General features: G+C 42.2%; 1 protein-coding gene across 3 annotated transcripts in view; it reads left to right on the top strand.

The window, feature by feature from the left end:
- Nucleotides 1-27,343, top strand: part of cep192 (centrosomal protein 192) — a 338,513-nt gene that overhangs the window by 48,220 nt on the left and 262,950 nt on the right. Inside the window, exons 49-54 of one of the 3 annotated variants that reach the window (XM_086219098.1) lie at nucleotides 1,324-1,436; nucleotides 1,817-1,943; nucleotides 2,290-2,348; nucleotides 4,596-4,711; nucleotides 6,445-6,552; nucleotides 7,421-7,982. In XM_086219098.1, the coding sequence (XP_086075224.1) occupies nucleotides 1,324-1,436; nucleotides 1,817-1,943; nucleotides 2,290-2,348; nucleotides 4,596-4,711; nucleotides 6,445-6,552; nucleotides 7,421-7,536 (639 nt within the window). In that variant the 3' untranslated portion in view covers nucleotides 7,537-7,982. Of the gene's footprint in view, nucleotides 1-1,323; nucleotides 1,437-1,816; nucleotides 1,944-2,289; nucleotides 2,349-4,595; nucleotides 4,712-5,584; nucleotides 5,991-6,444; nucleotides 6,553-7,420; nucleotides 7,983-27,343 lie in introns of those variants that run through there. The other 2 variants (XM_086219099.1, XM_086219100.1) reach the window with 2 other exon arrangements.

The raw sequence follows: 27,343 nt of genomic DNA, 5'->3' as shown, positions 1-27,343 counted from the left end.
TTAAGTCCATTCTGTTACTGTGAAGATTTTTTTATTCACAAATCAAAAATATATATATCAGATTCATGAAGCTGTACCATCTGAACACAACCATATCACCTTGAGAATAAGCTTTGAATACATTTGCTACCTGCAAAACACCAGAGTTAAGACAAACCTCTGCACCTACGGTATCACTGTAATAATAACTGTGTCGTAGTAGTGACAGAATTAATGAGGAGAATAGGTTGCGGAATGGTAATGAAACTCACCCTGCTGTGATGGGCCTGCAGGCTTCACGTGTGTGCTGTTTTAATGTGAAGTGTTATGACAGACCCAGTTTAGAGCAGACATGTACAGCAAGTGCGAAGGTTAAGCAGCTCTGATGGTAGGTCTTTTTCTCTGTGCTTCCATATTTCTAGGATGCAAGAAGTAGAGTGCTGAACTTTCATTTATAATATGATTATTTGACCACAGCAAAAAAAATATTTGGGTGTGGGTGATATGGACTAAAAATAAAATATCAGATTTATTTCACATAAAAAATTCAATTCACGATTTTTTTTTAGAAAATAAGAAGTACAAAGGACAGAGAGAACTCAAAACAAGTTCTGCTTTTATTTTATCAAAAACTTAACGAACCACTGTATATATGGGTACCATATCTTTAGCGATGTGCAAAGCGACCGCTTCAGTGATTGCTCTCCATCGTGCCCCTTTCTTATTATACGTGGTCCTGTGGGTAAATGATTCCACCACAGTAAGCTGTTTGTAGTGGGAGTTGGTTATAGCGGTCTTGTTCCCCTCACAAAGAGTGTCATTTCTCCCACTTGCCTGGATGCCTCTGTTTTAGATGCTGAAATAAGTTTGTTGTGCTGCTGCCTTTTGTTGCAGTGGGCTTCAGACAAACTTTGCAGCATGCAGTCGCTTGTTCAACGTCTGTCACCGCAAACCCAAACCAGTTCCAAACTACTGACAATACTACTCCTTTCTTAGAAACAAATTTCTTGCTCTCGTTAGCCATCTTACTACGATGCGTGTGCAGGAAATAAGGGGGATGGGTGAGGGGGGAAAGCTATAGAAGCTCCTGGTGTGCAAAAGGTGCGCCATGGCAAGAAGAGTACATACTCTAATTTTTTATTTTTTAAATTGTCTGCAACAAAAAACTCGAATCAATCAATATATCGCCCAGGCCTAGTGTGAAACAAAATGTGATTTTTTTTTTTTTTATCAGCACTGTAAATTTTCTGTATGCTTGGTTTAATAATGCTAAAATAGGTGCTCTTTTTCTTGAACCTCATGAACTTTGACCGACCCAATGTTTCTGTTTTTGTGTGTCCATAGGGCATCAAATCTGGACCAGTGGCAGGACCACAGGAAGGAGATTGCTCTTTGGTTAAGACAGAGGCTACAGTAAAGACTAGGAAAAAAGCTGGAGCATCAACAGGCAAAACCAGGTAAAATCTACATTTCTGAGGGCTTATAATGACAATAAGTATGTCCTTGAGGTAAAATCTATAGGCCAATGCATGCGATATCAGATAAAAATGCAAATTGTTTTGGAGAATTTGCTGTTTGACAATTTCAGCTTCCTGTTACATTGAATAATTACATGCATGAAAGTAAAGCATACTCATAGAAGTTGCTGTCCTGTCTTTTTAACTAGCACAATTTGTTCGAAAATGTCTTTGCCCATTACCAATTTCCTGATTGTCTTCTGATAGTGCCAGTTTTTTGTTTACTGACTGATTCTTTGGTAAAGTACACCCAGTATTTCCATTTTTTTCATCTGGAGAAGTGCAAGCTGTCTTCATTTTTCATTACAATTTGTCCTCAGCCAGGATGAGGCTGTGCGTAGGGGCGTGTATTCTCCCCAGGATCTATACACCTTCCCTGGCACACATATTGGAGAGTCCAGCACTCTGAAGGTCAACATCCGCAACAACTCTTCCAACACACATGAGGTGAGGCATGCACTTTTGTCATTGGTTGAACTTTTCCTTGCTACATGCCGCAGGAACATGCAGAAAGATTTTTAAAAAACTAAGTTCTATGTATTTTCTCCTTGAGATGACACCATGTCATCTCTGACATAGAGGTTTATTCAAGATTTCTACATCAGATTTCCAGAATTAGATTTATATCATGCTAGTGTTTTTCCATTTTCATTTTGGATACTCATTCACCATACTGCTGACAGAAATTGCATGTTTGACTTGTTTGTCCTCCATGATTAATGTTATAACCCCCTAACAGTTATAAATATGCATTGCATGGATTTGATGTGTGGCTTCTGTAATTGACTTGCAGCTGACGTTTATAAATCCTAGGGAGCCCTTCCACCTCAAGCATTCCAAATATTCTCTAAGGTGAGTCAAATAGTCATTATCCCTGAGAAGAGAGGCAACATTTTTTTCTGTTTTGACTTAGCAATGACAGAGTTCCGCAAAACAGAGTTTTCATCAGCTTTGAAATTGACCTCTCATAAGTCTATGTAACCTAATTTCCCCATTGTGACTGTCCACCATAACATGTCTTGTGAGCTGGTGGGACCTGTAGTTAATACTGTTTCCAGCACACTTGAGATCTTTGGTTTGCTAATGTCCTGCTGTATTACAGTTTTTGTGAGTGGTTGTATGGCCAGAGGTGTGCTGGTACTCTCAACAGATTTGGCAACCTGTTTCACAATTCCACAGCATGTGTTGAGTTTTTCCCGTTTCAACCATACTTGACCAATTCGACCGGAATGTTGCCCCAACTGCTCTTAATTAAGCCTGGTTCTTACTGTTAAGTTGGCTATTGTTAAGACCAACTTAACCGTAGCTTTAATGTGTGTAGAGATGTCTTTATCTGTATCTTTTAACACAACCTGTGGGAAAAAAATTTTAGTGGCTTGAGGACATTGGTAAATTTTCATCTATGGAACAGTTATTGTTCTTGGTTGGTATTCTGGTGGAACACAGCTTTTCAGAGCGTTGCTGTCACTTCCTTGAGATGCGAGAATTTTCAAGCCCTCTGGGCAGAATGCAAGTGTGGTCCACATTGCAAGGTGATCCTGGCATGCTCTAAATCAGGGGTACTCAAATACAAATCAAAGGACCACAAAGCATTTTCTCAATTTGTCAAAGGTCCATTTATTGAGGTCGGTCTGACCACATGTTATTATACTGTACAAAATGCCCTTTTCATTCAAAAGAACAAAAATATGAACTAAAATAAAATGTCATTTTGATTTTGACATTAACTAAAATAAATAGTTGAATAAAACAAAATATGACCCCTGTCATGAATACAAAACAAATCTGTCTGGAGGGGATTAAGATTTTTTTTTTTTTTTTTTTAAGATAAACACAAAGAACCACAAGGAAGAAGGAAAAATGTATTTCTGTCTGAGGGTGAATCAAGCATCTCAGGAAGTCAAAACTAACAAACATGCTAAAATAAACCCAAATGTCCCTTTCAGTTTAACAAACTGATTAAAATTTTAAAAACTGCTCTAAAAAAATTGGGCTTGCATCAGTGAACTCCGAGGGACCCAGTAACAAGCTATCTGTGTATCGTTGACAGGGAGACATGTCCCAGCCAATATATTGTGTCCCTGGGGGGTGGGGGGTGCGAGTGAACTGCAATTGCGGTCGCTTGTAGATTATTGGTGTAAATGTCTGTATGGGCTGCACCCACGAGGGCAGGGTGTAATAAAAACACGGCATTTGTGGTTTCCAAAAAAAAAGAAAGAAAACGCTCTGCCCAGAGCGGCCATTGTAGAAACCTCCCAAACCTCCCTGTGGCCATCCTGCCATGACAAGCTGACCCAACCAAGAAACACAGTGAAGGAATAACGGTTCAGGGGCCACAAACTGGTGGCCAGCAGGCAGGATGCGGCCTGGGGGGCACCTGTTGAGGTTCACTGCTCTAAATAATTTGAGGCAATGAATAATAATGTCAATTGTCAAATGGTCCCAGCTAAATTCATGTTGTATGTAATAAATGTAGCAGCACAAAGGGAGGCTTATTAGCAGATGGTCTTTTGACTGAAAAACCCTAAACGAAAACAGATCCTCTGCAGATATTCTCTCAATGCTGAAAACATGACTAAGCAGAAGTGATGATGTCTATGATATGAATAAAATTGTATCAGTTTTTATCCCTTGGCATAGATGGTTTCTCAGATACAGTGCTAAGAAAATGACTAATGGTGGCTGCCAGCCAGTCAAACATCATAACTTAAAAGAAGAATAGGTTGAGTTGGAAAAATAAGAGGCCATTAATGGTTGTTTGACTTGGGCAGCCTTCATTCAGAAAACGCATGGTATCAACCAACTGCTTGGAGACGGTGACGTCTCTAGACAGACAACTCTACCCTGCTCCTTACTAGGTCTGGCATGGTTTCCTGGCCTTGGCAAGAAGGCAGCTTCAGCCTAGTTTGTGCAACCAGCACAAGTCTGAGTTATGACGAACTCATCTGTAGTCTACACAACTGTACGACTACTATGTAATAATTTGTATGCTGCAACCCAAAGGGCTTTTTTTTCTGGATATGTATGTTATTTGTGCTCTTATAATATCGAGTTGATGTAACTGTTAATGAGTTTTTGTTCCTTTTTGCCACCAATTAGATCACAGCATTATCTGAAGCTGCCTGTCCAGTTCAAGCCCAGCACTGCAGGCAAACACGCAGGGTTGCTGCTCATCCAGTCAGAAACAAGTGGAAGTCTTGTCATACAGCTGACTGGTGAGGCACTGCTTTGAATCCACCATCTTCCACGCTTCACCTCCCCATGCTGGTTGGCTGCTTTTCTTTTGATGCTCATCTCTATACTATTCATCATGGGACAGACATGAGTAACAGAGAGGAAAAGTTCAAACTGACACAGATCAAATAAAAGCAACCCTGGACATAAATCCTTCATTGTCAGATCTCGGTCAAGTGGCGCTGACTGATTTGCCAATGATGAAAAGAGACCGTGCACTGTCAACTCAGAGGGATGTGCCTCTCTTTCCATGCCGGCCAAGATGCACGTATTCTCAGACTGGCCCATTAAAAATTGATGTTAGCCAGTCTGACAAAATCATTCAGTTTCAGGCCGATTAGTCTTCAATGCTGTGGTATTTCAAGAGAACAAATTATTTTATGGCATTGTTTGATTTGCCTCATCTCCCAGCAGACAAACACCAGTTGGGATAAACTTGGAGCATATAAATTTGTCTCAAGTTTGATAACACAACTTGCCTCAGGGATTTCCTTTTTAAATAGGCTGAATCATGTTGCTGCTCTGCAATGGAAACAGATCAGATTAGACATCTGAAAGGGGGCACTCGTAAGGTCTGTTAGGAACTCATGATTGTATCAATTCCACAAAGGAAAAAATATGGTTTTTCAGCGGATTTTCCTCATGCACTCTACTAGTGAGTTTCTATGTCAATGGTTTTTGATTCAGAACCTGTTTACAGTCAGCATGTGTTGCATTCCCAGCAACCTCAAAGACTCCTTCCAAACAGTCCAGATGTACTTAATTCATCCCTGATAAGGGCAGCTCACAGCAACATTAGGTTGCTTAATGATTGTTATTACATGCTCAAAGAGTTATTTTTTTTTGTTATGCAGCTTGTGAGGCCTTCATAGTATGGTTACCATGGCTGTGTTAATCACTGTCCAGTCACAGAAAATAAGTTTTCCATTTCATCGCAAGGCTCTGGACCATATGGCTAGGCTCCTTCATGAGGTATTTGATTCACATTCATGAGTTTTGGAACTGGAATTGCAAAGAAACGTATGTGAACTTACAAGTTTTTAGATGTCATGTCTATTTTAACAACTTTTTGAAAGTTGATAACACTAGCTTTGTGCATGATTTTCCTGCTTATATAGCAAGATTTAATATGAAGACACTGCTGGACATTATAAAGCTGCCCACGACATGCAGAGACAACTGTCCTGAAAGGTTTTGATTTACAATTTGCACACACTTTGAATCGAATGTCATAAACTGTATTGTATGTACACATTTTAAATAAAGTTTTGTGATAAATAGCTTTTATTCCTTTTTAATGTGTGTGTTATACAGCAGTATTTTTTTGAAAAATGTTGATGTTTGATGAAATATTGTAGACCAGTAACAGTTGATATTCTCCCTTGTTATCTCAATAGTAATTAAGTTCTGGAATAGACTAAATTTAATCCCAGCTATCACGTGTATTTCTATTATGTCATTCTGCTAATTTCTATCACCTGTGTGCTGAGTATGCATTCGCCAAGAAGTCCCCCTTAAGTGTCGTAAACGCAAGCTGAAAACCAACATGAGTGATTTTGTCAGCTCCAGGTCAACAGGAAATTGAAGCATCATCTGCCGTCACGAGTTAGGATGAAGTATCAGGAGACCTGCAGGTGTCACCAAAGCTTCATCCATGTGACTGTCAGTAACACGCACTGTACACTTAGACAGCTGGGTTTTATTTTGCTTCCAGGGCTAGAAACCACTGTGGTGCAGTCGGACTTTACATCTAGCGACACAACATCCGAGACTTTAAACGAGCAGACACGGCGGCTCAGCGCTTTACAGCCTGCATTCACAGGTAGGGGGCATGCGGCATTTTCTGGTTGACACACTGATTATTTTAATGCATTATGTTTTCCGTTAGTCCTGGGCATATGGGGGTATGTTCTGCTTATGGCAGCTGGTGGAGCTAAACGCGAAGCAGACTGTCCTGTCTGGGCCAGACAGTGGAAGTTGCCATGCAGAGTTGGAGCTGGTTATCAAACAAGGTGCTCCAGCTGACTAAGCTACGCTAAATCAGCTGGGTTAGCAGTAGGCAAGTGCTGGTTTCCGACTGTCCATCGGGGCCACCCCGCCGTCCCTGGATGATGGTACTGCCTGTACTGCTGTCTATGACCTTAGTGGTGAAGAAGCTTTGATGCCCTTAGCAGACAGCGACAGACGTCTAGCTGCTTGATGTGACGTAAGCTGTCTTGCTTAGATGCAGATATCCCAGCTAGCGGGCGGGCCACATTGCTGGCACCCTGGGATGAATATATTTGAGGCTGGGGTCTGCGCAACTTTTTTATGCAAATGAGACACGCGGTACACATGAGAATTGTGTCAGCTGTGGTGACTCTGTATGGTCGTGTTTAACTGTTGGGTGGAGTCAAGACGTCGTCATCATTACACATCTCAGCCTGCACACTTCAAAATTGACGTTACTGGCAAGAATAGGATGGTGATTTGATAAAACAATGAAATGCACATGAGGACAAACTGTTAAATCGATATTATGGTCTAACATGGACTTTGACACTGTAATACAATGTCAAAATGATGTTGAAATGAGTGACCGTGCTAGCTCTGGCCACCTTTGACCACAACCTCTAATACCAACATGTGGAATCATACCAGTGTGTTCTCATGACCCAAAGTTGAAATCTCATTCTTTTGTGTTTTAACAGGATTTTCAAGAGACAAAAACTGGAACAGTATTTTTCTTCATACATGTATTTTCATTTGCTTCCCGTGTAGTCGTGTAATTGACATCATTCGTGCCTCCTGTTCTTTTACTGGCTGAATGTACATTACAACTCTTTCTCTGCTCAGTCTGAGGTACGAGACCAAGACATCCACTGTTCACCCCTCAAAAATACACAAATTCACATCGTCAGAAATGAAATATTGAATAAATAACAAGACCCACTTCGAATAGTCCAGACCTTGATCTTCTTTTATGCGTTATGTGAAGTAGTTTGTCAGAGCTGCTGAGTTTCCCTCAACCTATAATTCATGGCTTCTACTTATCCTGTTAAGAGTTGCAGGGGGGGGCTGGATCCTTTCCGATCCCAGCAGCCTTCGGGCAAGAGGCGGGGGTTCACCCTGGACAGGTCACTAATCCATCGTAGGGCCAACACATATAGACAAACAACCATTAACACTCACAGTCATACCTATGGTCAATTTAGAGTATCAATCAGCCTAGTTCCCAATTGGATGTCTTTAGACTGTGCGAAGAAGCCAGAGTACCAGAGAGAACTCACACAGGCACAGGGAGAACATGCAAACTCCACACAGAAAGATATATAATAAAACTGACTTGACTTGACTTTTAGGGATTCACAGGTACCTATATGTCGAGATGTGACACCTTGTACTGGGACGTAGCTTCCAGTGTTGGTTTTTGTGTTTGTTCCTCTGTGCTATACTGAGACACAGACACTGTCCATAATGTAGAGATTTCTCTCCTCTGCTGTTAATTTCCAACTAATAAACATCAACAAAGTATCGCAGGCTGTACCACTTTCTCCCTTAAGAGCTAATGTCTCTCACCCATTAGATGGTCTCTCTCTACAATTAAACACCAATCAGACATATTATTCAAAACAAGGTGATAATTCAGTCAGACTTCAAAAATGAGACAAATCAAGCTGGAGTGAATATAGTTAGCATGATCCTCTGTTTGCCCTATCATTGTCAACTTTCCTTTTCCAAATTTTAATAGTAATATTTTCTCTTGTTAGCCACCAGTGATAGCATGTTTACAACAAAACACCTAACATTATTTTATCAATCATTTTCACAATTTGACCTTTGTTTAAGCTTACTTTGATAATCTGATGCCCCGGCTCACCATCTAATGGCTTAAAATTTTCAACCAAGGCCAAACCTGGTTGCTGACCCGTGCTTTACACTATTTTCAAGGGTACAACCACAAAATCATTTTAAGCAGTAGGTAGATTAGGTGCAGTAGCAGTAGATTAGGTGATTCCTTTATCAATTTTTTTTTCTTTGTCTTGATGACCCTTGAAAATGCAGTTACGGCTTTCTCCCAAATCTTGGGAGTCTGGCTTAGTTAACAGGTGAAATACACTGGGCCTGTCAGTGGCACACTTTCATTATAGTAATATGTAAAGAAAAAACAAAAGACAATTATACTGTGTACAGTTAAAAGTGCAGAAAATAAGTGCAAACCTAAATGAATACATTGAGAATTATAAGAAATAAATATGCAATTAAATATGAATTGAGTAACATAATAATAATGGCAGCACTGTGGGTGTTTGTTTAATGAGGGGTTGTTCCTGCCACTATGGTTCCATCCAAATGTTTATTAGCAGGAAGAAACAATTCAGGTGTCTCGTGGGTTGGAAGTCGGTGCTCTTTAGCACCTATCTAAAGGGTGGAGAAGGAGGAGGTTATGTGCAGGGTGGGATGGGTCTGCAGCCATGTTTCTCACTTCAGTCCTGATTGTACTTGTAATGTTTTCTTGTCTTCTTTGATGGCTTTAGTGCAGACTGAACATGCAGACTCGATTATTGCTGTCTAGAACTGGATCAGCAGCTCCTGAGACAATATCCTCAGACACAGTTCTGTTGTGTGTGGTGGTGCTGGTGCTAACGGTCAGGATTCTGACTGAGGTCCACTTGATGAGGCTGATGACTGTTCTATCATCTGTAAACTTCATAAGTTTGACATATGGGTCTGAGGAAGGAGATGAGCAGAGGAGAGACCCCCGCGTCCCTGGAGGCACCAGCACTGATTGTCTTCTCAATCGCTTCACATTCACCTCATTCACCATTTCCGTTTTGGTTTTGAGCAGCGGAAGCTGACCTTGAAAGAATTGATATAAATATGCTGTGCGGAGTTCATAGCGTCATCAGTTAGAGGATTATAGCCTTAAGTTGAATAATTATTTGCATTGTATGTTAATATATTTATTTCTCTCACCCACCTCCAGATCCGCATGTTGTATTTTTTATGCTGAACCAAAACTGAAGTGAAGAAACATCCACAGATAACTGTTTTTTGCAAGTTGCCTGTCTTGTACCCTGTATTTGTAACTGTGTAAATATCATCAGGGTATGGCTGTAAAGCTCTCCCCTGAAGGAAGGTAAATGAAAGTTCAGAAAGGGGAGCATAAATCTTCACACAGGACCCTTGTGTATGTTCCTGTGGAGTGGAGATATTGCAGTTCCAAGATATCTACATCTTCCACTGAACTGTTTGCACAGTTGTCAGACAGCAAGGGGCTGTGATGTCCATCTTCAAACTTTCCATGATAAGACCTCACAAAAAATGACTTCACATTATTTGGAAAACCTTGGAACTCCATGATGCAAATAACACAGAGCCAGATTCTAATGCTAGGCTAAGGAAATCGCACTGTATAAATTTCTATTTCTCTCTCTGGCACTGTAGCATTGTTTCCTTCCACATTGAATTAAATCAAACAAGTCATAGATAGAAAATGTGTACTGTTGTACTGATAAAGGTCATCATAATGAGTCTAATAATGTTCTTTATACAAAAAAACACTGAAGTCATGAAAGATAAAAAAAGATAAAATATAGAAAGCTGACTGTGTATTATCAGCTACAATTATGCATTCTTGTCTACCATGTTTTGTGTCTGCTTCACACAACCCAGTGTATAACTGCCAAATATGTGTCCATCTGTCTGTTTTTATGTCTATCCATCTCTTTTTCGTGTGTGTGTGTGTGTGTGTGTGTGTGTGTCACCCTTTGCCAATTAGCGGCTTCTCACCTCATGAAGCGAGGGGCTGAATGTGTGTGTTAGACAGAGGAGGAAGACATCACAGGGCTTGTCTGGTAGCAGCTCAAACTGAACACACACACACACACACACACACACACACACACACACACACACACACACACACACACACACACACACACACACACACACACACACACACACCAAAACACCAAAACACCAAAACATGAGCTCCAGCTTGTTGTTGATAATGTCTGTCTCCAAACCCATGTGACACACCAAAATGCGACAGTATTGTGTTGGTAGAGCAAAACACGAGACAAGAAAAGACAAATGGCAGCCTGCACCAGAGTGTGTGTGCCTCAGGGAAGTAAGTGTCTTTGTATGTACTATTGCATTGTGTGTTTTAAAATGTGCCTTCAAAATTGCTGTGCATGTGACAATGTATTGTGGCAGGAAGTGCAATGTGTCACTTCCTCCGTAGAAGAGTAGGGCAGTCAAATACACCTGAGAGCGGGGGGGGGGGATGGTAGTAATCATGACAAAGAAAGCATGGGGGAGGACACTGAACACACATTCAAGGAGATGTGCATTATCTACCTAAAACACCCTTATGGCTGTTGGAGGGTTGACTAACAAAGTATATCATAAAATACGGCAGTCATTCTCGATATGTATTGTTACTTGTTTCTCTTTATATAGTTGTTAGACACCATTTCCTGTGCACTGTACTCTGTATTCCATATACTATAGTATATGTATACACTGCAGTATACACTGTAATGTATAGTACTGCATTTGTTTTTAGCACACTGGTTTTGGATCAGCACTTGTTACCAACAGGTGTACAAATTCAGATATCAGAATAAGTACCACAAAAGAAAAGAACTATCAAAACAATTTTGACAAAGATTTGGTTTACCTATATAACTGTATGTGATTAAAGTTATCATAATGGCATGTAAACCGCTACTAAACCAAAGTGCAGACATTACATATTTAGGAATGAAAAAGACAGAAGACGATGCTCTGGAGATGCTTTTGCTTGTGGTTGGTTAACATTGTTGGCAGTGAACTTGTGTTTTCTGATCTAAGCTGTACAAGTACAATGAAGCTGTTGTAGTAGACTCAGTTGGTGGAAAGGGCCTGTCTGCATTGTCATAGCACCTTTTTGGAACTGGCTATATTATGTGTTCTCTCACTTTAATTTTTTTCCTCATTGAAGTTATAAATTGGTTGTTTGCTTAGAACCAGGTAGGCTTGCAGATTTCTTCAAGTACCCAAAACGTAGCAAAGAAGGAACACTGAAAGTAATTTCGATATGTTCCCTTTAACACACTTTAAACCCGTGCTTCATGCACTGAGTGTGTCTGCCTGAGTGGGTACCCATGCCACACACTCACCAATTTGTCTGAGAGTGATTAAAACTCGGTATTAACTCTGTGTGTGTATACTCACATAGCACGTCTTAGTAGGAATTTTTAACTATTGGACTCTTTGCACTGATATGTTTACACTCTTACGTTATTTATTTTATATTCTATTTTTAATCCTGGGCAGATAGAGGATTGCTCTTACGAAATTCCACTGTGTTATGCAATGAAATTAAAGATGATTCTGATCTCTGATTCGTGCTTCATGATAATAGTTTGAGACATCGCCAGCCTGATTTCATTTCAGTTGACTGCAGAGCAGCCCTTTTGCTAAAGGCTGTGGTCTGTGCATTATTGATGCAGTCTGGGACTGGGTTGCCAGAGCATAAGCTACAATATACAAAATCAAAAGGCAGAGTGAACTCCCTGTGAACTTGGAGAGATTTAAACAGGAGACTGCAGGGATTTAACTGACAAAATTTGTTTCTGTATGAGTTCAAAACACCAGAGCAATCATGCATGTTAACTGATTACATGTTTATAAAGGAGAACGGAACATACCAGTTTTGTGTGTGGTTTTTGACTTACTAATGAAAATGTGTATTAATTTGAGTCATTTTAATTTACTTTAGTTTTCATTTGTAAAAGTTTGGAATTGATCTTCCACCTGATGCAAAGTTGTAACACAGGTGCAAGTTTCTACTGACAAAAATGTTGAATAGCAAATCTTTTTTTTCATAGTAATTTACCACCCAGGCTACCTGCTGGTATTGAATGCTGCCGGGATGATGTGAGTTTGTATTTTTGAACAGATGTTGTTAAGAGTCTAATGATCGATATTTGGCGTTCTGCTCATCCAAAGGGTCATACATACTTTAGTTAATAACGTGAATGGAGTGGGCATGCCACAAATGCACTTGCATCATTTTGTTAAAAATATGTTTTAGTGTTTAAATGATAATAAATTTAGACAGCATCTTTATTTAACAATTATAACACAGATATATTTCTGCAGGAAACATCTAGAGGGGCATTTAGATTGTTGACTCCAAATGTAAATCCTGGAATTTGCAAGTTCTTCCTTAAGGGATTGCAACATGTGAACCAGCTAAATCAACTTCTGGAAAAGAGGTTTTTTTTCACAAAGGCTTGTGTTTTATTCAGGGCTTGTTATTCTCAAATTGTGTAAATGTCTAACTCTACACACACACATACACACACACATACACACACAGGTCATTGCTGATGGTCTGTGTCCAAGAATAGCCTTACATTGGAAAATCATGCTGCGGTTTCACTGGCACAAATGTCTCGGTAGTAGCCAAACATGAGTTATTGTCAGAGATGTGAGCTACTGTGAGCAGAGACAGCTAAGCTAATTAGCAAAACTTGGTACTCTGCTGCAGCTGTGACTGGTGAGAGTACACTAAGCACAAAAGAGAATTCAAAGCATCATTTAGATAAAACAACCATGGATTAAATGTCTAAACCCCTACAATCTCACTGAGAAGATGGTTGGAATGTATATAAACACAAATAAAAATGAATAATCCAAAACCAAACTCCAGCAATTGAAGGAAAAAATGTACTTTGCATTCATTATGAACACAACTTCAGGCAGACCAACCATCGATGTTGATGTAAAAGGCATCTCTAACTGCAACCCTAGTGATATAGCATGGGAAGGTCACTTAACACAAACAGGTCAATCTATCTGGCAATACAGCAAATGCAAGTAAGACATTGCTGAAGTGTATATAATCCATGTGCAGGTATACAAGACGTGGCAGGTAAGGTGAGCCGTGTGTGTGTTTTCTGATGTGCATTGCGCACCTGATCTGCTAATGTTCAATGCGAAATAGATAATGAAATATAAAAAAAATATCATGTTGGAAATTTGCGTAGCATAGGGTGATAGCTCTTGGTACTATGTTTGATGATCTTGAAATTCCAAAACTAATGATGATCATTTCATCAGATACAGTCTGTTGCTCTCCTTTGATCGCCAGTGGCGGAGCCTGTTATGCTGATGAAATATTAAGTGGACTTGGATTTAGCATTTCAAATTGAAAGGTCCTTTTAAAATAGTTATGGCTCACTGAATGTGCAATAGCTCAGGTTTTTCATCTCTGTGATTACATGGATCCTTTCATGTCTTCTGTGAAGTGAAATTAAATGTGTGAGACACAACTATAAAATCTGGCTTAAATGTAGGTGTGCGACAGAGCCTCAACACTAAAACTTGACCAGCAGCCCAAAACTTCAAGTTCATTATCACTGATAACTACCAGTGAAACTAACAATAATAAGACAACCAGTTAATTGTTATTGTTGATGATCAGTTAATCTTCAACTAAATAGCTGTTTTCTGTTTGTCTACTAAACAGTTAATTGACTCATTTCTGCATTTTGTTCCTGTCGTTATATATGTCATACCTTTGATTATTACCACATCCTCACAACTGTGAGGGTCCAATCAACAAACTGTAGTTCAGAACCATGTCTATCCTCACCAGTCAGTGAACCGTTGACTACATTAGGTGGCACGCTTCCTTATTTATAAACACCCTTGTTGTGTTTCTTAATTGCAGCTCCTTTCCTGCAAAAATGGTTTCCTCTTGAGTAAATGCTTCTTTTTCTTCTTAGGCAAGGCAGGGCAAATTTATTTGTATAGCACCATTCATACACAAGGCAATTCATAGTGCTTTACAGAGGGAAAGAGAGAATTGACAGTTAAAAGCAGTTTAAAATCGAATATGTGAATTAAAACATTCAAATGTCATTTAAAATCAATAAAACAGTTTAAATCAGTCTTAGCAGAATTTGAGGTTGATGTTAGGGCTTAATTCTTTTAATTCTAGCTAGCATTGAGATGTTATTTGAATCAAAGAAACTTGCAGACACAGATAGTGGTACTTATGAATCTATGCAAATGCACAGGAACATCATTTTGAAATGACACACTAACGTCACTAAGATGAGTGAGCAAACTCCAACTGTTTAGTGAGTACATTTATATTCTAAGTCTTTATACAGGATCTTTACGATATTAGGTTATGAGTTACAGCTGATATATATAGCTTATGGGATGGATTTGGAAATTAATTACTTTTTATTGGCACAAGGGCTCAAGTTAGCAGTAATCCAGCCTGTAAGTGACAAAAGCATGGACTTATTCTTCTGCGTCTTTTTGAGACAGGATGTGTCTGATCTTAGCAATGTTACATAAATGAAAGAAAGCAGTCCTACAAATTTGCTTAATGTGAGAGTTAAAGGACAGATCCTGATCAAAGAGAACTCCTAGGTTCCTTACGGTAGTGCTGGGGGCCAGGGTGATGCCATCCAGGGTACCTCTCTTGTTAGATAGGGTGTCTCTAAGATGTTTTGGGCCCAGCACAATAACAAAAACTGATAGTTATGTCAGAGTTTAATAAAAGGAAATTATGGGTCATCCAAGTTTTTATGTCTTTTAGACAGGCCTCCAGTTTAGTCAGCTGATTTGTTTCATGTGGATACAGTGATAAGTACAGCTGCGTATTGTCTGCATTGCAGTGAAAATTAATTGAGTGTTTCCTAATAATGTGACCTAGAGGAAGCATGTATAGTATGAAGAGGACTGGTCCAAGCGCAGACCCTTGTGGAACACCATAACCGACTACAGTGGTTTCTGAGGGGTTATCATTAGCCAGTACAAACTGAGATCAACCTAGTAAATATGACCTAAACCAGTTTAGTGCAGCTCCTTTAATGCCAATGTCATGTTCAAGTCTCTGCAGAAGGATATGGTGGTCAATGGTATCAAAAGCTGCACTGAGATCTAATAGGACCAACACAGAGACCAGTCCCTGATCTGATGCTAGTAGGAGGTCATTGGTAACTTCGACTAGTGTTGTTTCTGTGCTGTGATGAATCCTGAAACCTGACTGGAAATCCTCTAATAGGCTGTTGTTATGGAGAAAGTCATAGAGTTGTTTAGCAACTGCTTTCTCCAGAATTTTGGAGAGAAATGGAAGATTTGATATCGGCCTGTAGTTGGCCAAAACTTCTGGATCCAGGGTTGCTTTTTTGAGAAGGGGTTTAATTACTGCTACTTTAAAGGACCGTGGGACGTAACCAGATAACAACGACACACTGATTATGTCCAAGAGAGAGGTGCTTACGAGGGGTAGAGAGTCTTTGAGCAGCTTAGTTGGGATGGGGTCTAGAGGACAGGTGGATGGTTTCAGGTATCTCAAACTGGTCCAGTAAAGGGCCGCTGTGGCTGCAGGTTTTCATTCCAACCCAGCAAAAGCAACACCTGATTCTACTTAAATCAATTAAGCTGTGTCCACACAGCTCATTTGTTGGATCAGGTGTTGCTTTTGCTGGGTTGGAATGAAAACCTGCAGCCTCACCGGCCCTTTACTGGACCAGTTTGACACCCCTGGTTTAGAGGATGAAATTATTGTATTAAGCTCATGAAGGCTAACGGTAGAAAAACTATCAACGTGTATGTCTGGTTCTATAGCTGCCTCTTAGGCTTCTGAGGTTATAGGTGCCATGTTGTCAGCTGTCGCAGGGGGAGATGAATTTTTTCTCTAATTAGCAGAATTTTGTCATTAAAGAAGTCCATGAAATCTTTGCTACCCAGGGAAACAGGAATGCTAGGTTCAGTAGAGCTGTGGCTCTCTGTCAGTCTGGCTACAGTACTGAAGAGTAACCTGGGGTTATTCTTCTGCTCCTCTATTAGTTCAGAGTAATAGGCTTCTCTGGCTATACGAGGGGCCTCTTAAAGCTTTTAAGGCTATCTTGCCAGACTATATGTGACTCCTCCAGTGTGGAGGAGCGCCATATTCTCTGCAGTTTCTGGGTTTTTTTGTTGAAGCTGTCTGGTTTTGGAATTGTACCAAGGTGCTTGTTTCCTTGGATTTATAGTTTTATTTTTTTAGTGGGGCAATTGAGTGTAAAGTTGTTCTTAAGTTGCCTACTGCACTATTGATAAAATTATCAGTTTGGGAGGGACTGAGGTTGACAACAGCATCCTCTGTTACAAAGGGACATGACGCTGAATTTAACATCAGTGGAATTGCTTCCTTAAATCTAGCCTGATCAGATCAAATGAATTGAAACTAATTTTGGGTTTGGGATTTATTACTAAACTTTTGTCAAAAATGGCAGCAACTCCACCTCCTCGGCCAGAGCCTCGAGGGATATGAGTGTTAATTTGACTGGGAGGAGTGGATTCATTTAGACTAACATACTCATCATCAGGCAGCCAGGTTTCAGTGAGACAGAGCAGGTCAATACAATTGTCAGTGATCAATTCATTTACCAGTTCAGTTTTTGGCATCAGAGATCTGATATTTAATAGTCCACATCTAATTTTGATATTCTTTTGAGATAATTTAGTGGTTGTGTTAATTTTGATTAGGATTTTCTGATTGACTCCTTTATAAGTAGAATTGGAGTGAATAAACTGACGTGGTCGGGGGACAGACACAGTCTCTGTGTAGTTTTGGGTGGGTAACTGCCCTAATGGACGTGCAGAGAAGTGTGTAAGATGGCAGCTTTGCTTCTTGGTCTGAACTCTGGGTTGTCAGGGTTTTGGTTCTGTTATAAACTGGGCCATATTTCTGGAAATGAGAGCAGCTCCATCCAACATGGGATGAATGCCGTCCCTCCTAATCAGACCAGGTCTCCCCCAGAAAGTTTTCCAATTATCTATGAAGCCCACTTGGTTTGCTGGACACCACCTTGACAGCCAGCGGTTGAACGACAACATGCGGCTAAACATGTCATTGCTGGTCCGGTTTGGCAGGGGAACACAACGGAGTCCGACATCGTCTATGCAAATGTACACATCGATTCAGTGTTAATTTTTATGACCTCTGACCGGTGTAGTTGGATGTCATTACCGCCAATGTGAATAACGATTTTATTATTTTTACGTTTACTTTTAGCCAGCAGTTTCAAATTTGACTTGATGTTGCCCACTCTGGCCCCTGGAATGCACGTGACTATGGTCACAGGTGTCACTAATTTTACATTTCTCAGACCTGATCTTCCAATTACCAGAGTTGTTTTCTCAGTTCAAACAGTTTTCTCTGTTTTGCTAACCCCCTTCTGTGCCGTTGTTCTCAACAAAGTACTGGTTACAGGATGTGAGACACAGATCAGTAGTTGCAGTAGTTTTTTTATACGTAGCTCATGAATGGCTTAATTATTTGCTGCACTGTTCGAAATTTCTTGTTATTTTACAGGAAATTCCTGGCTAATAATTGCCATAAATTTATTGGAAACAGTATACAGGACTGTGACTGTGAAATAACTTCAGCAAGGTCCTGTACTTAATACAACATCATATTGAAATTAATTACAATACAATTACAGCAATTTCACAGTAAAACGTTATATTATGGAAAACTTAACCAGGAATTTCCTGTAATTTTACAGGACAGAATATTGTACATATTCCAACTAAATGTTTAACTTGGATAAATGTCCTTTCAGACTTCAGCAAACAAAAACAAAACAAGTTGAATTTTTGTTGTTTTTTTTTGTTGATAATTTTAATTTTCTCTTAAGAGTAAAGAAAGCAATACAAAAATAGAAGCTTTCCATTATCTTATTTAATGCTAGTCTACTGGCTTTCTTGCACTACCTTATGTATTTACAGTACCCTCAACACATCTACTGTACCTGGTCTGTCCCTGTAAGGTGATGCTGATTCCACCCTTAGATCATTCATGTGGACTTTTGTTTAGTTCTTTTTCATTGTCCATATTATTCATTCATGTACACTTCTTTTTTTTATATTGTTGAGGTTGTATGTACAGGATATGTGTGATGTTTTGAGGTACTGGGACCTTGAAATTTCCCATTGGGGACAATCTATCAATTTATCTGTATGTAAAATAAAAGGTGGGCCACATCTCGGGACCATTTATGCTTTTATGCTTTTCAGTAGAGTGCTGAGCACTCTCACCTCTACTTAAATAATAGCTAATGAGATGTGTTATAACCATCTCAGTCTGTTATAGGACTTAGTATTTTTTTCATTTTTTTCAAATGAAACAACAGCTAATTCAAAGAGGTGACTTTTTTTTTTTTTTTTTTTTTTACAAAATCTCTGGTGTAAATCAGGCTCCATCCATCCATCGTTGTCTTCCGCTTATTTCTTACTAGTAAGGGTCGCGAGGGGGCTGGAGCCTAACCCAGCATCTACGGGCGAGAGGCGGGGTTCACTCTGGACAGGACGCCAGTCCATCGCAGGGCCAACATACAGAGAAGAACAACCATTCACACTCACATTCATACCTACGGTCAATTTAGAGAACCCAATCAGCCTAGTCCCCAAATTGCATGTTTTTGGACAGTGGGAGGAAGCCGGAGTACCTGGAGAGAACCCACACAGGCACGGGGAGAACATGCAAACTCCACACAGAAAGATCCCGCGCCCGAGCCAGGAACCCGGAACCTTCTTGCTGTGAGGCCACAGTGCTAACCACTGCACCACAGTGCAGCCCCTGAATCAGGCTCGAGATAGCCCAATTACAGGCGCTTAAACTTTAGCTTGAATTGATGTGTCTAATGAAAGTATGCCAGATTCATTTTTCTAACAAACTCCATTTTTAAAAAAGCACTTTCTGTGCTCAACAGTACAGTCTACAGTTCCCTGTTGCCATTGTCACAGAAGCGTCAAGGAGGGCCATATTACCGCTAATGAAGACACTGCCAAGTGCCACAAGCAGGCCCTACGGTACCTGTTGCACAGAGAAATGCACTTAACTGTGCGGTGCAAGGACATGCAAAAAACCTGAGGATTTACCATTGCGGAGGCGAGCGAGGGAAGGGATGTTAAAAGTTTTGTGCAAGAGCTGCTTAAATCTGTCCTTCAGGTGGATCTGGAGGAATACACCTCCTCCGTCCTCAGCTTCATCTCCAAGTGTGCTGATGATGTCACCACCACCAGTAACCACCAGTAACCTGCTACCCGAACCAGAAACCCTGGCTGAATGCTAAAGTGAGGGCGCTGCTGAAAGCCAGGGACGCTGCGTTCAAGGCAGGTGAGGCATTGGCACTCAAGGAAGGAGGCAAGGAAAAACTGAATGCAGGTATCGCGAGGACTAAAGCCACAAACGCCCAGAAAATCCAGGGTCACTTCAACACAAACGACCCCTGGCGCATGTGGCAGGGCATCAAGTGCATCACTGACTACAACACCAGGGATGCACAATGCCCAAGGGACCCCTCCTAGCAAGATGCACTCAACCTCTTCTATGCCCGCTTCGAGGACCCTAATACCCCCACCCCCATCACCAGACTCACACCACCACCTGATGACGCACCCCTCAGTGTGACCACAGCAGACGTGAGGAAGACCCTTCAGGGAATCAACCCTGGCAAAGCTGCAGGCCCTGGCAACATCCTGGGGTGAGTACTGAAGGACTGTGCACACCAGCTGTCCGAAGTGCTGGCAGACATCTTCAACAACTCACTGGCGCTGTCATCTGTCCCCACCTGCCTAAAGTGTGCCACAATTGTCCCTGTAGTGCAGCAGCTTAGCCCCCAAAACAAGAGGAATTGTGCACTTTTTGAGAAAAGCATGAAACTTCTACCATAGTTAGATGATACCATGAGGTTTATTTTCAGATGTGGAGGCAAGTCAGATTTGACCCCTGAGGCCCAGTCAAATTCAAAATGGCCGCTGAAAATATTCATAAATGCTTAACTTCGGAACCAAACACAGTAAAAATACAATTAAAGCGTCATTTCCTACTGATTTTTGGGTGCCCAGTCAGTTGGTGACACATTTGAGATCAATATAATTAAGGAAAATGCACTTATTTTAAGGTCAAGGTAAAAAATATCTAAAAACAATAAATATTTAATTGTATCCATGTGCCCCAAAATGTTCCTCTTCGTACTATCTTCTATTATTAACTGTAATGTGTGGTTATTTTATTTATTCAAAGATCAAAACTACCACCAGGTGGCCCTTTAAGACATCAGCAGCTAATTGCATTACAGTTGTCAGTTGGGTGGCACCCCTGCCATCAACCTACACAGTTGTGCCACCAGCCATGCTTTGAACAAAGGACTTCACTGTGCCTAATATACATGGTCCTGTGAGACCTTCCAACATCGTGGCTTCTACAACAGCAACAGAAGATGAGAATGCATGGCTCAGAAAAGTCAAGACAGCTGTTGAAACATCAACCATTGATGGCATATCATGGTCTGTCTACCATGCTGATGCTCACCAAGCTGTCACCCCACCTGCAGCAATCAGTACACTGTTGCCTTTTTTTCTTGACAATGCACATTCAGTAGCAATGATTCGCCATTCTATGGACATCAACAAAACAGCAGTTCAACATGTGAACCCTGGTCAGATTCCTGTCAATGCTGTTGACCAACCACTCTTTGCTCTTGCTAAACAAGTGCAATGGACCTGGCCAGACACTCATGGAGAAGATCACTTTGTGATCATGTTTGGTGGTCTACACATCGAAAATGGCCATGATGAAGTTGCTGGGTGATTGGCTTGAAGACAGTGGCTGGACCAATGCCCTGGTCTAGGCTGACATTGCAAGTTCAGGCACTGCCAGTGCCTTCATACATGCTCACCACGTCACCAAGACCCATCATGCACACCAAGTCACAGCTGCAAACCTCTATACACTCCTGCAACAAGCTTACAATGACAAATGCATATTCGATGATGACAATACCATGCCACCTGACAGTGTATCTTTCAAGGAGGGGTGTATTCAGCGAGCAAAGGCTATTTTTCACATTGACTACTGGTACAAGACCTTGTCATTAGAGCTCTTCATTCTACGGTACATCAGGTCCATTCGAGAAGGCAACTTCCAGCTGTACATGGACTCCCTAACACAGGTTATGCCCTGGATGTTTGCCCTTGATCATACACACTACAGCAGGTGGCTGTCAGTGCACATCCAGGACATGATGGCTTTTGTGGACAGACACCCAGATGTCCTTACAGAGTTCATGTCAGGACATTTTGTCGTGCACAAAACTACCAACAAATTTTCTGCTATGGCAATTGACCAGTGCCATGAACAGAATAATGCTATGGTGAAAGGTTCCGGAGGGGCAATTGGATTGACTGGGAATCTGGGAGCACTGAGACGCTGGATGGTAGCTGGGCCAGAGATTACAAGGATCACTAAAGAGTTTGAAGAACAGGCAACAAAGCAACAGTGTGAACCTAGTGACTCAAGACACCATGAGCAGCAACCTGCAGTAGAAGCAACATTCCTGAAAGAGGTCCAAGCACTGACAGTGCTGAAAGAGATGGGGAATCCCTTTTTCGAACACAGCCAGGGTCTTCTAGTCATTTACACAAGAGAAATTGTTGATAATCAAATAGCTGACACTGCAAGACAAATTGATACCCTTGGTGAGGAGCAGTAAACTGTTTGTGACTGAAAGGCTGAAGAAGTGAACAACACCTATCACACATCATCTTCCAAAGAACAAGTTGCCACTGTCAGGCCGGCCACCTGTCAAGGTCAAATCAAAAGAGAAGGCACAACTCACTGAAGAGTGACTGTGGTCTTTTTTCAAGGCTGTACATCTAATGTCAAACAAGAGATGAAGACATCAACCATTTCTTTTCCCATGAAAACCAGGCAGCACCCCCAGCTCTGTCAAGTGGAGGAAAACTTTGGTTTGGGGTTAAGGCTGATCTGCTTTGCTGCCTTGAGTCAAATCTGCCCGAAAACAAGAGTGTTCCTGAGGCTGATGCAGTTATTCTAGATGGCGCAGCTGTGGTTCAAATGCTGAAACCAAATACATTCAAGAGTATGGAGAAACTGTTTTTGCACCATACATCTCTGCTCAACTTGATAAATGGTAAATGGACTCAATTTTTTTATATGTAAGCTCCTGTGTTGACCTTGTCTGGGTTGTATACCTATCTGCCAGTCTGCAAGCCTCAACAAGACAGAAAAGGGGAAAGGACGTGAGGAGAAGAGTGGCTCCCCATGATATGATGCCAAAGAACAGGAAGGACTCCCTTAAATGTGATGAAAACACATTGTTGTGAGATGCCATTCGCCTGCCTGTCGCACAGGGCAAGGAACTGTATGCAACAGATGGAATTGAGGTCCTTTGCCCTCCTGCTGACTCAAGTGTTACCTGCCTTGTCCCATGTCTGCAAGAGGAGGCTGATACTTGGCTGCTTCAGATAGACTTAGACTTAGACTTAGACTTCCTTTATTGTCATTGCACAAAAAAACACGACAGTGAGATTTTGGCAACGAAATGCAGTTGCTTGGCTTCCGGATTACAACAGGGATGGAATTATAGGGCAGTTTAAAACATTAAATATAGACTCAGAAACTAAAACTAAAAACAACAAGAGCTAATAATAATGAGTGCAAATAGAGAATAAATAGATAAATAGATGAAACAGAATGGAGACAACAGAATAAACAGTATCTGTATTGCACAAATAGGAGGTGATTAATAAATAAAAGAAATACATACATATACAGTAATGTGTTGTCCATATGCAAAATATGCCCTGAGAAAGAAGTGGCCCTGAAAGCCATTTCGATATTGTCTGTGGTTGGGGGGGTGGGGTTATTTATGCATGTAGCAATCTGATGGCAAGGGGGAAGTAATTGTTTCTGAGACTGGCTGTCAGTCCGATGGCAAGGGGGAAGTAACTGTTTCTGAGTCTGGCAGTTCTGCAGCGGATGCTGCGGAACCTTCTGCCAGACACCAGGCGGGAGAACAGTCCATGCTGGGGGTGGTTGGGGTCAGAGAGGATCCGGTGGGCTCTGGATAGGCAGCGGTTGTCTGCTATGTCCCGGATGAGGGGGAACGGGGTCCTGATGATCTTTTCCGCTGTCCTCACCACTCTCTGCAGAGACGTCCAGTCTGAGGCCCTGCAGCTCCCAGACCAGACGGAGATGCAGCTGGTCAGCAGGCTCTTGATGGTCCCTCTGTAGAAGGTGGTTAGGATGGGAGGGGGGAGGGAGGCTCTTCTCATCTGTCGCAGGAAGTGCAGGCGCTGCTGTGCCTTCTTCGCCAGGGAGGAGGTGTGGAGTGACCAGCTGAGGTTGTCAGTGATATGCACCCCCAGGTACTTGGTTGTGCTCACGACTTCCACGTCTGTGTCGTTGATGCGGAGGGGCATGTGGCTGGGTCTGGATCTCCTCAAGTCTATGATGATCTCCTTGGTTTTGTCGACATTCAGGGCCAGGTTGTTCACCTTACACCAGTCCACAAGATGTTGCACTTCCTCCCTGTAAGCCAGTTCGTTGTTGTCCTGAATGAGGCCCACAACTGTTGTGTCGTCCACGTACTTCAGGATGTGGTTGTTGCTGTACCTTGGACGACAGTCGTGGGTCATCAGGGTGAACAACAGTGGGCTCAGAACACATCCCTGGGGGGAGCCGGTGTTCAGGGAGATGACACTGGATGTGTTGTTACCCACTCGGACAGACTGGGTTCTGTTGGTGAGGAAGTCCAGCAGCCAGTTGCACAGGGAGGTCTTGAAGCCCAGGGGCTCCAATTTGCATACCAGGTCTTGGGGGATGATCTTATTGAAAGCTGAGCTGAAGTCCAGGAACAGTATCCATACGTGGGTGTTCTTCTCCTCCAGGTGCTCCAGGCTCAGGTGGAGAGCAGTGGAGATGGCATCCTCAGTGGAGCGGTTAGGCTGGTATGCAAACTGGAACGGGTCGAATGATGGGGGGATTATGGAGATGATGTGGTCCTTAACTACCCTCTTGAAGCACTTCATGATGGTGGATGTGAGTGCAATGGGACGAAAGTCGTTAAGGCATGTGATGGCTGGTTTCTTGGGCACTGGAATTATTGTGGCTGACTTGAAACACGGGGGGACGACGGCCTGGTACAGAGAGGTGTTTAATATGTCTGTGAGCACGTGGGCCAGCTGGTCTGCACATTCCTTGATCAGCCATCCTGGAATGTTGTCAGGGCCTCCAGCTTTCCGTGCGCTGACCTTCCTCAGGGCTCTCCGCACTGCAGTGGTTTCGAGCCTGAGTGCCTGTTCATTGGGATGGGGGGTAGCTTTCTTTGCAGGGTTGTTATTTAGAGCTTCAAACATTCCGAAGAAGTTATTTAGTTCATTGAGGAAGCCAATGTCATCCTGGTGGGGTGTGGGTGTGCCTTTGTAGTCAGTGACAGTCTGGATGCCCTGCCACAGTTGTCTGGTGTTGCCGGGGTCCTGGAAGAATCCTTGGATCTTCTGACTGTGGGTGCACTTTGCTACTCTGATGGCACGGTTCAGATTTGCCCTTGCTGATCTGAGTGCCATCGCATCACCAGATTTGAACACAGCATTGCGTTCCCTCAGTCTTTCATGCACCTCCTTGGTCATCCAAGGTTTCTGGTTGGCCTGGGTAATGAAAGTCTTGGTGACTGTAACCTCTTCCATGCACCATCGTATGTAGCCCGTCACAGATGCCGCGTACTCCCCCACATTGGTGTGTTGATTGTCTGTTGCAGCCTCTCTGAACATGATCCAGTTGGTGCAGTCAAAACAGACTTGCAGTGCAGACATGGCTCCCTCAGGCCATACTCTCACCTTCTTCACAGTAGGCTTTCCTCTGGTGAGCAAGGGCTGGTATGCAGGAATTAGCATAACAGAGAGGTGGTCTGAGGAGCCAAGGTGGGGGTGGGGGGCTGTTCTGAATGCCTTCTTGATGTTTGTGTAAACCAAGTCCAATGTATTCTTCCCTCTCGTGGCAAAATCGACATGCTGGTAAAAAGTCGGAAGCACAGTCTTCATGTTGGCCTGGTTAAAGTCCCTAGCAACAATAAAAACGCTCTCCGAGTGTGTGGATTGCATGTCACTGGCACGGTAGAGAACACTCAGGGCTTGTTTAGAGTTAGCGCTGGGTGGGATGTAAACAGCAACAATGGTGATGCTGGTGAATTCCCGGGGCAGGTAGAAGGGTCTGCATCTCACAATCATAAACTCTATGTCCACACAGCATGACATCACATGACTAGAGACCAGAGTAGCATTGATACACCAGCTGTTGTTGGTGTAGATGCAAACAGCACCTCCCTGGGTTTCACCTGTGAGAGCATGACTCCTGTCGGACCTGAATGTTGTTAGCCCATCCAGGCTAATGGCGGTGTCCGGGACAGAAGAGTTGAGCCATGTCTCGGTGAGAATGAGGATGCAGCAGTTCCTTGTCTCCCATTTGGTGTTTAAGTCCAGCTTAAGGTAGTCCAGTTTTTTTTCCAGGGAGCGTACGTTGGCGAGCAGGACTGATGGAAGCGGGAGTCGGAACAGGTTAGCTTTTAGCCTTGCTGTAAGTCCACCGCGACAGCCGCACTTCTGCTTCCTTTCGCGCCATCTCCAATGTCTCTGATGGCGGCCTGTGCTGGGGGGGGGGGGGGGGGGAGCAGACCGAGGTTGTATAAAGCGTTCCGTGTCTCCGGTCTTACAGTGTTTACAGGGTCCAAGTTGCTGACTTTACTCAGACTGATGATAGCCTGTCGGTCGTAAACTATTCTTGCACCAACGTTTGTTGCTAAGAACAGTGGTTTAGATGTCGAAATTACCGAAAAAGTTGCATTGTTACAGGGAGCCGAAGCAGCCGCAGCCGGATAGGGCGCCGCCATCTTGATGGATGTGGTTGTATTGGCAGTGGCTTCATTTTGCCAAATAGCTCCTGATTAGCTGTGGGTTGCCTTTGGTATTGGGCAGAGCTTCCGATTAATTGCTATTCACCAAATTGTTGCCCTTAAAGAGCACATCAAGAGGACTTATTTTCAAGCCAACCTGTGGAACCAGTCACTGGTCTTGGATCCACAGATACCAGAGCCATCTGACTGGGGCTGGATAAAAGAATCCACGGGGTGACAACCATTCTGGACAGCTCTCCCTGAAGCAGCAAAATCTTGCCAAGAGCTGATCCGTTGTAACTCCAAGAAAGAACCAGGGGGAATTACCCATTTCTAATAGACGGTTAAGACGTGATTATTTCCATTGTGTGACATAAAGGACTGTCTATTCGCCATACCTCCATCCACTGTTTATTTTTTGTTTTGTTAAGAAACCTTATGTTCTTTAACAGGTGCTGTATTTTATATGTATGTGTATATATATATATATATATATATATATATATATTATAACTGTCAGTCGATTAAATTTTTTTTATTTTATTTTTTAATTAACCATATCAACATGGGAGTAGGCAAATAATTGCTTTCTGCAAATGCAGCATGCTTATTAGTGTTGGAGCAATGTACAGAAGCACAAACAAAACAAAAGATCCATGCATTTTCTCCCTCTTATCCTGTTAAGGGTCACGGGGGGGGGGTGGAGCCTATCCCAGCGGTCAGGGTGAGAGGCGGGGTTCACCCTGGACAGGTCGCCAGTCCATCGCAGGGCCAAAATATAGACAGACAACCATTCACACTCACAGTCATACCTACGGTCAATTTAGAGTATCCAGTTTGCCTCGTCCCCATTTGCATGTCTTTGGACTGTGGGAG

This window comes from Aulostomus chinensis, chromosome 11 (genome assembly GCF_037954235.1).
Source record: "Aulostomus chinensis isolate RoL2024-O1b breed Wild chromosome 11, RoL_Achi_v1.0, whole genome shotgun sequence".
Lineage (NCBI taxonomy): Eukaryota > Metazoa > Chordata > Actinopteri > Syngnathiformes > Aulostomidae > Aulostomus > Aulostomus chinensis.
Note: the sequence above shows the minus strand (reverse complement) of the source record. Positions and strands in the feature narration are given on the sequence as shown.